Here is a 14304-nt window from a genome sequence, read left to right on the forward strand (position 1 = left end):
TTTACATAGGTTTGTCTGTTAGTATACTTAATTCTTCTTCTCAAAATTGTCTGATTAGTCTATCATCAAATAGTTTCTTACTATCCAATCCTATTCCTGCCAGGAATTATAATTTGTGACTTATCACCTTGGGTGATCTTTTGTCATCTTATTTTGTCATTGAATCTATATTTACTTATGTTTTCTCATTCTGGCATAGATAAATGTCATATCTGGATATTTCCTACTCATATTTAGATTGCAATATCGTCAGTTTTAAGTTTGTCCTTTTTTACCACTCAACTTATACTTTAGAATATTCAATTTCGGAGATTTTCTAGCCAGGATGATGTTCTTCTCTGACCTGAGACTCTTTTTTTGGCGACCTTGTCCTGTATTATGAGGTGAAAAAGGTTATACTTTAACCATTTCCGTGATATAAACTATGTATGGCACAGGATATGGACATTTTTTCAACGAAAGAATATTGTGTTATTATAATACTTTTGGAATGTCAAAGAAGAGACAATACTACTGCATTTATATTTTTTTATGTCTACGTGATGAGATCCTGCAATACGAAACACCAATATTTCATTATTGTCATATCAGTAGGTTATGATTACGGTCACGGGACTCTAGGCACAATGTATGGAGACTCTTTGTCAGTTGTCACTACTTGTCAAGATCATTGTTAGAACATGGGTTTTGTTTGGGATATTGTTGATTCTTGGAGACTTTGTTAAAAAGTATGTTTAAATAAATGTATTAAACCCAATGAAATATTATTACTTGGCGCAGTCAGTAGGATACGAACCTACGCTCCCAAAGGGAATCTGATTTGCCACGAAGTACGATTATGATAAGATTCTCTATTCTAACGTTCTTTCAAATCTAACATAAATCATTCTACGTTTTCTATTAATCTATAATCTTCATTATACTATCAACGCCATCGTTCATCTCCTTTAGGCTTGTCTTCTACAAGCATCTTTCTACTGTTTATCGTACATAGATATTTCTTCATGGCCGTTACAATTTGAAAAATAAAAAAATTAATGGGAAAATCCCAGTAGTTACAATTGATTTTACTTAGATTTCTGTTACTTAGATACTACTGATGTTTACTGTAAACTATCTAAATTTCAAAGCTTCAAATCTTATCATACTAATTTATAGCTCTGTAATTCTATATTATATATAAATGCAACTTGATTAATATTATCAAAATTATTCTACTAGAAATTCTCAATTTAATATGCCACAATATGTATCTCAATTCCGTATATAAACTACACTGTAAGTATAAATATCATTTGACAAAAATGACAGGTACAACATATTAAAATTTATTACCAAATTTTAATAACCAATTTACCAACATCACAAATGATATTAACTTGGTTGTTTAATCTTCTCGAGAATTACTAGGAGATATAAAAACAAAACACATAGGAATAATTAATAAGTTTATACATATAACAATATTGAATAAACCTCGTACAATTCCATCGCAAACTGTCTACAGAGCGCAGTATATTTTAAATCATCTTAATTGAACTGGAGATCATGTAGAATAGTAAATTGTTTTGCTATTATTATTTTTTATCGTTACATTTATTTCATGAATCGGTCTTTGTCAGAGATAAGTCTAATGTTGAGGTTTATATCATAAGCTTTTTCTTCTAATCCCTTGTGCTTTCAGGACGATGGGGTTATCCTTAATATTTTTTCTGCTTTCGAAACATGTTGGATGCGTTGAAAATCTCATATCTCTCACGGCCATTGGGTAGAGCAGATATATATCGGGTTTTCTGTCAGCTTTCATCTTATCCTCTTATCACTCTACCTTAGAAGCTTTAATATGAACTTGTTTGTTCTTTGTTTTTATGGTAATTAAAAATTGTCTCTTTGTGTCTGACACTTTTGAGACAGTGTTTTATGTAATTGTAATGGTGCTCAACACTATCAAAGTTTTCTTGTAAGAGCTTTTCATCGAGTCGGTTTTTGTACTGTGCCTTTGCCCCTATGCATAGGTACGGTCTTTATATACGGTTAGAAAGGTGGACAACATTATTACACAGATAAGCTGATTGAACGAGTACATAATCGGCATTAGTAAGATAATATGGTCAGGCATTTATTAAAAGAATATCATACACTATGTGCACGAATTACATTGATTTCCACTAAGCTAATAGCTTTGAAAATAAAGTATTTGTAATGATAAAAATATACTGCACTATCTGGTATATGATAAAATTCAATATATGTGTATAACTGAATGTTTTCTGAGATATCTAATATATGAGAAATGCTCGATTTTCTAGATCTTTGCGAAATATATTTTATATTTGTCCTTATTTTATTAATTGACCAAGTGTAATATAAAATTATTTAAAAAAGTAAACCTAGATAAGTTAAGACAAAAAATAAGCTTTGTTTTATTTAATTACTGACTTCACTCTTTTTATTACGTCGATATATACGGTGTACCACTATTCCCCTTTATCTTCTTCTTCTTGTGCCACTCCTATAGGAGATTGGAAATCATCAAGGCTATCCTGACCTTGTTTACAGCTGACCTAAAGAGTTCATTAGTGGTACAGCCAAACCACTCTCTCAAATTACACAACCATGACATTCTTCTACGGCCTGGATTCCGTTTTCCTTCTATTTTTCCTTGCATTATATTTTGAAGTAATGCGTATTTATGTCCTCTCATCAGGTGACCCAAATATTCGAGTTTTCTTCGTTTGATCGTTGACAAAATTTCTGGGTCTTTTCCTATCCTTCGCATTATATCACATTATATAATTATTCCCCTTTATAAATGTGGTTAATTATAAACAATGTTAGTTTGAATATATTTTTGAAATAATTTTAACAAACTAATTACCATTCGTCAAAGAATTCAAGTACCTGGGAGCGATCATAACATCTGAAAATAAATATGAAAAGGACGTGGCAGCCAGGATCATTGCAGGAAACAGGGCATATTACTCATTAATGACCGTACTTAAATCAAAAATACTCTCAATACCAGCAAAAATAAGAGTATACAAGACAATAATTCGTCCCACAATAACGTATGGAAGCGAGACATGGACTCTGAACCAGCGGGAAAGACAAAATAACTGGTACTGGAAAGAAAGATACTGCGGACTATCTATGGGCCTTGCAGAGAAGAGACAACAGAAGAATGGAGAAGAAGACACAATGATGAACTCCAGACAGTATATGGAGATGAAAACATAGTACGCTACATTAAAGCAAACCGAATAAGATGGGCGGGCCACGTACTAAGATTGAGTGACGAAAGACTCCTGAACGCCACATTCTGGGAAAGGCCGGATGGCAGAAGGGCAGTTGGTCGCCCAAGAAAGAGATGGAAGGACGCAGTAGCCAGTGATTTACGCAAAATGGGAATACAGCAATGGGAAATAGCTGCTCAGGACCGACAACAATGGAGGCAAATAGTAAACGCGGCCAAGACTCACATAGAGTTGTAGAGCCAAATGATGATGATGATGAACTAATCACCGCATCATCTAAATATAACGTATTGGACAAAATTGTCAGGTACTTATTTTTGCAGGCGCGATATAATTATGCCACTTTGGAACTACCAAAAGGTGTCCCAAAACTCACGAAAGATTTGAATTTACGGCCATTTGTAAAGTGTTAATAACAACAAAAAAATTTGACAGCTGATAGTTTAGGGTTAATAAAAATGAAACGTTACATGAGAGAACGAGTTTTCATTGTTGAACAATATTTTTAAAATAATGTTTCGACGGCAATTAATTTTTTATTAAAATAAATGAATTTACGGTCCCAGTTCGAAAATTTCTTACAAAATATGGGTGGAATATTGATTTCTGTGAAGAGAGTAATTGAAAAATTCAGGGATACTGAATTAAATGGTGATGCTAAACATACTGCCTGTCCAAAACCAAGCCTCTCAAATGTCAATATCGAAGCAGTGTGTGAGAGTGTTGGTGAGGGTGAAAGTCCCACTAAACATCAGCATGTCCATGCTTACAAAATATAGTTGTTACAAGAACTGAAGCCTAATGACCATGCACAGCGAAGAGAGTTCGTTGAGTGGATTATTGAACATCAACAAATGGATGCTAATTTTCCAAGCAAAATCATCTGAAGCCATCAAGAAAATTTTCTCACCTTGATGGCTTTGTTAATTGTCAAAATTGCCGCATTTTGGGGTTCTAAGAATCCACATGCAACTGTCGAAGAAAAGCTTCCACAACGTGTCACTGTTTGGTGTGGATTTCGGACTGGAGGCATCATTGTACCATACTTCTTTGAAGTTGGGCTGATCAAGCAGTAACTGTTACTGGTGCTCGATATCGCAACATGATAAGAGAGTTCTTGCTTTTTAAATTAGGTTATATTCATGTCGACGACATGTGGTTTCAACATGACGGTGCCACATGCCGTACAGTCTGTGAAACCATTGAATTACTGTATGAAATATTTCCTGAACGTGTAATCCCTCGTTTCCTATTAGGTTTCTTTTTATGGGCTTATTTAAAGTCAAAGGTCTATGCCAACAAGCCTACAGCCACCCGTGCATTGAATGACGAAATTGCTGCATCAATATATGTAATATAAATGCTCTACATAACTTTTTATTCGTTGTTATAACGTTAAATCCTAAACACATCAGACAGTGAAGTAGAAGTTTTCAAAAAAGAAAAAGATTTGTTGTAAATAGTGGAAATTATAAAAGAAATAAAATTAAAATGGCGAAAGTAATAGGCGAGGGACATACTAGCTACTCAGGGAAAGTTGTAAAACCAATTGCTGGTGATAAATGGTAAGTCAGTGGTAAACGGTAAGTTTGTTTATAATATTATAGCAATATTTCTGTTAATTTTCTATATTGTTAGCTGCAGTCGCAAATATTTAAGTCGATTTAATGAATAGTAATTACATTAAGATGCCACAATAAAATAGCTTCAAAACAATATCGATTTAATGAAATGGATTAACTTCATATGTTTATTATTTCAAGATCTACAAAACAAGGATCAGTTAGACCTACATTAATTACAAAGACCAATGCAAATTCAGTCAGTTTCTCTGCATATAAAAATAAAATTGCGTAAAAATCCATAAAATTCCTCGAGATTTGCGTGGTAAAAATATCAGCGGAAATTCTATCAAAGCATATGCTATTTAAAACGTTCGTTTTCACATTAAACGTTATAATTGAAGTTATCACATTATGTAAGTAAATAAATTCGTTATCTGGATTACAGATTATCTGTAAAGATAATGTAATGTATGGTATTTTTATTCAAAAATACCCGGATAACAAGATATCATATAATTTTTTTGGTCATCTTTCAAGGAAACGTATAATTTAAGGTTTGATCGATCAGCAACAGACACAAAGGGGAGCCATTGCCGAACTTCTCGTACATTAGCAATGATGTAAGAAATTTTATACAACCTTGAATTCTGTTACACAATTTATTGTGTAAGGATAGTGACCAAACGATTGCAATTTTTATTGACTATATAGCTAGTGCTTCATTACCTCAAACACCGGTACAGGTTCTTTATTACTTGCATCAGCCTACAGTAAACTCATTTGGAATACATAACCTAAAATCAAAACAGATGACAAGAGCAAAAGATAAATATGTTCCTTTCTAAAACACTACATTGTTCAATATGTTGAACTGGAGTATAAAAAAATCAACATTTTCTGGGACAATTATGCAATTTGGTGGAACTTAATAGATTCGAATAGAAAAGACTAGAGCAAATTTCAACAAAATGAGAAGAGTGCTATGTACAAGGGATTTAAAATTGGAACTAACAGTTAGGTTGGCGAGGTGCTATATTTTTTCGACTTTGTTTTATGGAATGGAATCTTGGACCTTGAATGCGACATCAATGAAAAAACTGGAATCATTCGAGCTGTGGGTGTATAGAAGAATTCTGAAAATATCGTGGACAGAACACGTCACAAACAAAGAGGTTTTGAGAAGGATGAATAAAGAAATAGAAATTTTAAAAACAATTAAAACAAGAAACTTGGAATATCTCGGACATATTACACGTGGAGAGAAATACACCTTGCTCCAACTGATTATGCAGGAAAAGATCCAAGGAAAGAGAAGCCAGGGAGGCGTAGAATGTCATGGCTGCGCAACCTGAGAGATTGGTACGGATGTACATCAAATCAACTTTTCAGAACAGCCGTGTCAAAAGTCTGAATAACTATGATGATTGCCGACCTCCGCAGCGGGGATGGCACTTCAAGAAAAAAAATAGATTCCAAAAAATTCAAGTATATTTTCCTACGAAGAACCATTCGTTTTTGCCATACTACCGTGACTTTGATCTAAACAGAAGGCGGCTCAACTAAATTTAAAGACTTTACACAAAGCATCTCAGGATTTACTTTTTGATTATAAGATACATTTATGTATGTAAGTACATTTTACAGAAAATGTTGCTTAAGCAATGAATCGTATGAAAAGAATTCATTTTCCATTTCCTTTTTTCATCACTTCACCATTTTCTCTCATCGAGAAGTTATTTGTAGAGGTTCTATAAATTGTATGATTGTAGGGGAAGGGGACATAAAATACCGAAGTAGGTAAGTTGATGAATCGCCAAATACAAGTATAAATTGATACATTTAGAAACTTCTTTTATAACAGGAATTGTGTATTATTGGACGTACCCCGCTAGAGATCTATTTTAAACCGAATTTGAGATACTCATTTTCGTAGTGACTAAGGTTATCTGTACACGTGCTGCATTCTTGCAATATTTCTTGTGGAGGAAACGATGTGATTTGTTTGGGTAAGTTTAATTGTATAGGAAAATATATTATTTCTTGCATCCCCTAAAATTTTTTATATTTTTCCATTTATTTGAACCAAAGTAATTTTAATAAATCTGAAAAATATGCATATTCTTAGTTTAGGCAAAACTATGGGATGCATATATGTGTGGAAAACGGCAAGGCAGTACTGGAATGAGGAGAATATGAAGTCAGCAATGCAATCTGTTCGGACTAACAATAAAAGTGTTAATTTAGCTGCAAAAGAGTATGGTATTCCCGAACCTAGCTTACGAAGATACTTGGGAAAATATAAAGATGAGGTAAAAATTAAAGCAATTGTAAGGTGTATACCTATTTTATATATATTTTTTTTTTGTTTTTAGATTTTTACCTCTAACGCTGGACCTTTCCAAAACAACTTGTTGTCAAGAACAGTTAAACAGCTTATTTTAATACATTGTAAGCATAGAAAAAAAGGAATTTGGCCTAACCAAAGATCAGTTTGCCAGATTATATGATTATGCCAAAAATCAAAAAATTCCACAACGATTTAATACCGATAAAATAAGAGCTGGTAGACATTTTGTAGAATGGTTTCTGCACAAATATAATTTCTTAATTAGATGTACTGAGGCTACGTCTATTGCAAGGTCAATGGAATTTAACCCAAAAAATGTAAATACATGTTTTGGATTGAAGGAGAAGTACTATTTCAAACCTCAAAGGTTTTAAATATCCGCTAGGTTTACTTTTTCTAATTTTACGTTTACATTATTTTAATAAAACTAAAAACACTGACCATTTTTAGAAGCATTTATTGACGTATTAGATAGACAATGGTTAATTTCTTTTAATATACACAAATAATATAATATGGCATCTTTGTTTTTATGCACATTTAATATCGCAAAGAATTTAGAACATTATGGCATGTTAATTATGGACACAATTATGATAAAATTTATATTTATGTTAGAGTGATTAAGAGAAATGGTATCGCACGCTGTAAATGATATTACTGAAAATTGTGGTGGCCTGTTCACAGATCAGTAAAAAAACAAGAAACAATATAAAACAGTAAAATCATAATATCGTATTTATTCTTTGTTATAAGACAAAGTATACTTTGATATATTGATCAACAATTATGTAAACGTACAACAAAGATTGTTTTTACTTGTTACTCAAATGTTTTGCTAAATATTAGGTTCCTAAGAAGGTAAATTTCAAAAAAATATAAAAATATTCTAAAAAATATTTCACCACTGATAATTAAGCATCAAAAGAAACCCTGGGTATTATGTTCGTAGTAAAATAAACATGGTCATCATTCAATATTGCAGTATAAAAACCCTAACTAGAGGTAATCTGAGCGTATCCTCCAATTTTCCTAGTGCCCGAAATAATCAAAAAAAAAAAACTCAGGTACCAACCTCAAAAAAAAAATATACAACAAAATATTTACATTAGTGTCAGGCTCAAATTCCGTTGAGTACTAATATTAAAATTAATTGAACGAAATTAAAAAGAATCTTAAAATTACTTTGTTGACAATTTATTGTTGACCAAAGGATTATTGCAGTAGAAAGAGTAAGAGGTAATTTATACCTCGTATCTGTATGCGAAAATCAGGATTTGTTCACGTGTAACAGTTAAGGCGCGCTTTTCTCGGCTATGAACAGATTTTAAAAAGCACCAACCTTTAAATGTCAAATGTCATCTGTCAAAGTTTGAGGAAATGACACGAGAGATGCGAACAACCATTTGCTTTAAAGTTAAAAGTTTTACGAAAAACTATTGAAATGATGTAAAGTTCTTCGGAGGCGAATATAGAAGCAAAAAACAGATAAAAAATGGTTAAATCTGTTTACTGTTTACAGATGGCTGAATGTCTGTTGACAATGATCCGCGTTCTTATCGTCCTTCCAACACAACAACGCTGAAAAATATCCTAGATATGAGACTTCAAATTGAGGAAGATCATTATAATTTGTGAAATGAACATTCATGGTAAGAAACTGGTACGGCATACCTGAGGTCAGTACGATAATAAGAAAAATGGAAGAAAGATCTCTGTACATTCGACAGCCAATATGAACGAAGAAGAAAGAAGAAGAATTTGGGAATGAATTGCGCTTGTACCAAATTATTTCTTAGATTTCAGATTTTTAGAATTCCTCTAAGTAAATTTCTTAGACAATGCGGAAAAATTCACTTAGCATTCGCTCTGAACAACTTATAATTGATCGCTAACGAAGAAAATATGTTTAAAAAGATATTAGTAAGCTTACAGTTATGATCCTGAAACAAAGCAACAGTTTTTACAGCGGAAGCGGATTTTAAGAGTTCATGTCCTAATTTTTTTTTATTACGAAGTTGTTGTTCACTACACTTCATTTTTGTGCGGGCAGTTACTGGTTACTTTATCACGACAATGCACTAACTAGCATAGTTATAATAGTTTTTGACAAAAAAAGGATTAAACAACTCCTTATATTTTCCCAGAGCAATCTGCGACTTTTGAAGCGAAGCTTCTATATTGCCTTAGTATTATTTATGTCTCTATAATAAAATGCTGAGACGATCGTCACGTAACTAGCGCCACAATAAGGCGTCACGGGTAGCGTCACGAAATAGCGGTTCTTTATATCGATTCACTAATCTCGATCAATTCGTGTCTAGTCATCATATATTTATTTTAGGCAGATTTACATTAAAAACTGCATAAAAATAACTAACAAAATACATACATTAAATGAGAAATAAAAAATTAAAAGAATATCTGTCAATAAAAGATTTGATTCGTAACGATAGTCAAAATTTAAAAGTCATAAATGTCATCCAATGAATAACAATATTAAATCAACTTATTACATTTTTACGACACTTCTCGTTTTAAAAATCTGATTTAGTTTATATAATGATCAAATTTGCAATCAAATGACATTTATTTATATTTTATTATTAATTTAATATTTCGCCTGAATTTGACAGGTCTGTCAGAAGTACACAACGTACGCTTTATTAATACGTTAGCAGATGGCGTTAGGAGCAAACATAATAATTTATTGAAGTATTTTAATATAATTTGTTTAAAATATAAATAATAAAATTACTTTATTCAATTTTTAAAATATTGCTATGGAAAATATATTTTTTACTTGTGTTTACTGGATATTCCAATAGTTTGGCACGATTTGTGTAACCAGACTTATTCCTATATGAAAAGAATTTTTCTTCTTTAAGTGACATGTCATCCAAGAACATTGGTAGAGCTGACTATAAGTATATCACTGGCGGAGATTCTTCGTCCAGAATTATCTTCGTCGTTTAGGACCATTTTTCCCTTCTATTTTTTCCTGAATAATTACATATATAAATCATATTTATCTGTTGCTATAAATCCGCATATCTAAGTTGTTTACGACTACTCCGTTGGTAATTATACTTACTGTTCTGTCTGCCACAGCTTCTACGAAAACTTTTTCTGTATATAAATTAAACAAATGCGAGGACACACATATGTGTCGAACTCTTCTCATAACAGGAATTTCTTCAGACGTACTATAACGTTTAATTCTAATGTCACCTGTCTGATAGAGTACAAATCGGCCGAATGTTTCGTCCATTAAGACCTGTCTTTTAAAATAGCAATTAATTTTTTTGCTCGCTTTTTAAATGTTTGTATATAAAATTAATACATAAAAACAAATTTTAAAATAGGATCATTTTTTGCAAATTTGAGGAGGAGCCAAATGCGCTCCTGTGAAACTAGACGATAAATTCCAACTAAAAGTGCATTTAATAACTCAAGTACATCGTTAATAAAACATACATGTTTACATTATAATAACTAATTATAACATTTAACGTCACTGTAATATTCAGTTGCGTTTACTATTTTTAAATGTAAATACATTATAGAAGTACGGATGCGAGAAATCATAAAAATATTTGTAAATTAAGAAAATTAAATTGTTAAATACATTCCAAACATAAGGCTATATACTGAGTAAACCAAGAGAAATTAATTTCCAACACATGCTTGTCTTTTGAGGTTTTATTGGACAATGACATCTTCTTCTTCTTCTTTTAACTCTTGGACCTCCTAGGTTGTCGGATTTTTTGTTGTGTTAGTATCTATTTCCTTTTCCGATTCATTTTTATTTCTCGATATCATTTTTATTTCGGTGTAGTTCATCCCTCTGGCTTTAGCTGCTTTTATAATTTCATTTGTCCGACTTTATCATGGTTGTACTCTTGTTCGTTTCTTTACTCTTTTAGTTTCTAATGTTCTCTTTGGCCATATTTCGTCTCCCATCCTCTCTGTACGTACCCAAACCATTCCAATTGTTTTCTGGTTATTTTATTATGGATTCTTTCTCTAGTTAGTTTCTTATTTGATCATTTTTTATTCTGTATTTTCTGACGTGCCATTTTCCTCAATACTTCTATTTTAATAGCATTTCTTTTCTTTTAATGTTCCTTTTGTAATACCCAGCTTTCACTTGAAACTGTCAATATTGGCATATTAGGTTAGGTTCAGTATGAATGGGCGTTTAATACCCTTCCACTCGTCTTAAGTGGTCTATTATCGCTCATTCCTCGGTTAAAGTTGTCGCTTCATCCCAGCCTTTTTAACAAAGTCTATTATTGCCTTTGCTGATACTTCTACGAAGTCGTCTGATGTGTATTGAGCCCTATCCTATCCAACAGAGGCAGTTGCACAGAAAGTGTTCCGCTGTCTCGTCTTATATTGGTATGTTAATCAGCATCATCATCGTGTCATATCACCAACTTCTTGGTATTCCTCTACTTCTCCTAATGATGTGTCCTATCCAGTCCAAGCTTTGAAATTTAATTAGTCTCACTATTTCTTCATTTTCTAACGCCTTTTCTATTTTCTTTGTCTCGTTTTAATCTTCTTTCTATGAATGAGGTATTATCAGGTTTTTAACATTATTATCAATAGTTTCCTTTCAGGTCTTCTTAAGTTTTCTTTTTTTTTATTCATCACTGTTGTTACCATCGCATATGTGATAACTAATCGTATCAGATTTTTTATATATTTATTTTTGTCTTTTTGATTAGTTGTATGTTTTAAGCATCTTTCAGTTTCTTCCAAAGACTTGGTTTCCATTTACAATTTTTGCTTGAATTCTTTCTTTTTCATTTATTCACATAGTCCTTCCCATAGTTTACTTGGAAATCTCGTAACTTCTTCAAATTTGAAGATGTCAGTCTTCACGTGTCCCTCTGTTTTCTTGTCTTTTGATTCCATCCATTCTATGGCTCTACAGGCCAATTCAAGATCTGACTTCCCTCACCAAACCTCTCCATTCGTTACGGTTTGTAGCCAATCTCTTCCACGATCGACTGCTAACGAGATTTCTGGCGTCCTCATTCACATCAGCCTCCCATTGATTTCTGGGTTTTCCAATATACCTCTTCCCAGACATTCTTGCATTCAACAGGTTTTTTTGGAAGCCTGTTTTCTTCCATCCTAAATACATGGCCTGTCCGTTGAAGACGCTCTACACGGATATATTGAGATAAAGGTGGTTCTTTAAACATGTTATATATTTCATAAGTGTATCTGATTCGCCACCTGTTGTTCTCATTTATAGAACCTAGTATTCATCTCAGTACCTTTCTGTCGAAGGTTTATGCGGTTTACAGATTTTTAAATCTTTTGCTTATATTTAGCTTATAATTTGTTTTATTAGTTGGCATACTTGTTCGTTTATTTTCTCCTCCATATTTTATCAGTTCTCTTCTCTTTTCTTCCGCTCCTTCTCCATCGCCGCTTTCTTTTTTCATTTGTATTCATGGTCCCTCCCAGGTTGTTAAATGTTGCTACTTCTTCAAATTTGAAGTTGTCTACCTTCACATGCCCCTCTGTTTTTATTGTTTTGGTTATTTTTTTGTCAGTGCTCATATTTGTTCGTTTATTCTTCTCCTCCATGTTTTATCAGTTTACATACAACCTTTGCTTTGCTAGCGCTTTGTTAGTTTTGTATTTCTTTTGTCACTTTTTCCTTGGTTGGACACTTTGGTCCTTTTTCCTTCCCTTCTCTCTTTTTTTGTCCTTCTTCGTTCTCGCTGCTTTCTTTCTCATTATTTTTATTTTTCTCCTTATTTAGGATTAAAGAAGCTATGAAATGAGGACAGCAAAAGGGGAAGATCAAAGAAGCTCCTCTCATTAAAAAAAAAATGAAAAAAAAATCTCATCAACAGAATGTAGCAATTTCTGGTTACCGATACTGAAAGAAGAAGTCAGCAATAAGAATATACCAACTGGGTGGAAACTTTTCCGTAATCTCAACTAATTGTTTGGGGAAAACTTCCCCAAATTGAATTCCTTTCCTCAGAGGGTACAGTATAAAGTATTTTAGGAACTGTTAAAAGATATTCCTTCGATATAACTTAGCAGACTTCAAGGCGTTGATTCAGTATGTGTTTTTGGTTTTATGAAGTGTTACTTAAGAGAAAAGTAAAGAGTAATCAATTGTGATAGCACATTTAATATCAAGAGAATATTTTACACAACAACTATTACGAAAAAACGGTTTGGGAGTATTTTGACAATTTCTTTATTGTAGAGCTGCAGCACTACAATAAGTTCTTCTGTATCTCATGATTATTATTATTTTATGCTTTAAGGTCGTAAAAAATAATTAACGTTGTTTTAGTAACTTTTATTACACTTATTTACGATATTAGTAATTTTTAACGTATAAATATATAAGAAAGCATTCTGTTATGTATACTAGATAACAATAATAATCTTATTGCACATTTTAAACTTAGACAATATCGAAACTAGTATACTGCCAAATATCGATACCATTTCTCTTATTACACCTTTGCAAATCACATCTTTAGCCGAACAACTTTTCAAAGCAAGTATGGCAATAAGGCTTATCGTTTTGCTCTTTGAATGTGCCTTTGTTCAGTTGCTTCAAACAGAAAGCACACACGAAGTGTTCAGGATGGAACTTCCTAAACATAGCTGTAACGCAGCGACCAGAAATGGGTTTATGGCATCCTGCACACAGGGATCCTCTTTTAAGATGGTAGTGGGTTTCGCAGTAAGGTTGACCTTCATGGTCGAAGAAAGAGCCTCCAATAAATGGTTGTCTGCAATCCTAAAACATAAAAAAAATGTATTAAAATTGTATAAGGGAAAAATTTACAATTACTCATGCTATTTATTATATGCTATTATTAATGCCAGAAATAGCTCCATATGAAATCAAAACGGCACTAGAAATGAAAAATAACAAATCCCCTGGCGATGACAGAGTAGTGATCGAAGCGATCAAACTAGGTGGAAATAAAATTATCCAGGCTTTGGCCAAGCTTTTCACCGAATGCATCTACCAAGGAAAAACTCTTTCTCAATGGAATAATGCATTCATTACTTTATTACACAAGCAAGGAGACATAACAGATTAAAAAAACTATAGTCATATCAGTTTGCTTTCACACATATA

At 32.5% G+C, this 14304-nt stretch overlaps 1 protein-coding gene across 2 annotated transcripts in view; it reads right to left on the bottom strand.

Annotated features, from left to right (window-relative positions):
* Positions 1 to 1435: 1435 nt before the first annotated feature.
* The window catches only part of Pax (paxillin), a 159692-nt gene continuing 146823 nt past the window's right edge, over positions 1436 to 14304 (bottom strand). For both annotated transcript variants that reach the window (XM_072535548.1, XM_072535547.1), the window contains exon 8: positions 1436 to 13956. In XM_072535548.1, the coding sequence (XP_072391649.1) occupies positions 13690 to 13956 (267 nt within the window). In that variant the 3' untranslated portion in view covers positions 1436 to 13689. The remainder of the gene's footprint in view (positions 13957 to 14304) is intronic.

This window comes from Diabrotica undecimpunctata, chromosome 6 (genome assembly GCF_040954645.1).
Source record: "Diabrotica undecimpunctata isolate CICGRU chromosome 6, icDiaUnde3, whole genome shotgun sequence".
Classification (NCBI taxonomy): domain Eukaryota; kingdom Metazoa; phylum Arthropoda; class Insecta; order Coleoptera; family Chrysomelidae; genus Diabrotica; species Diabrotica undecimpunctata.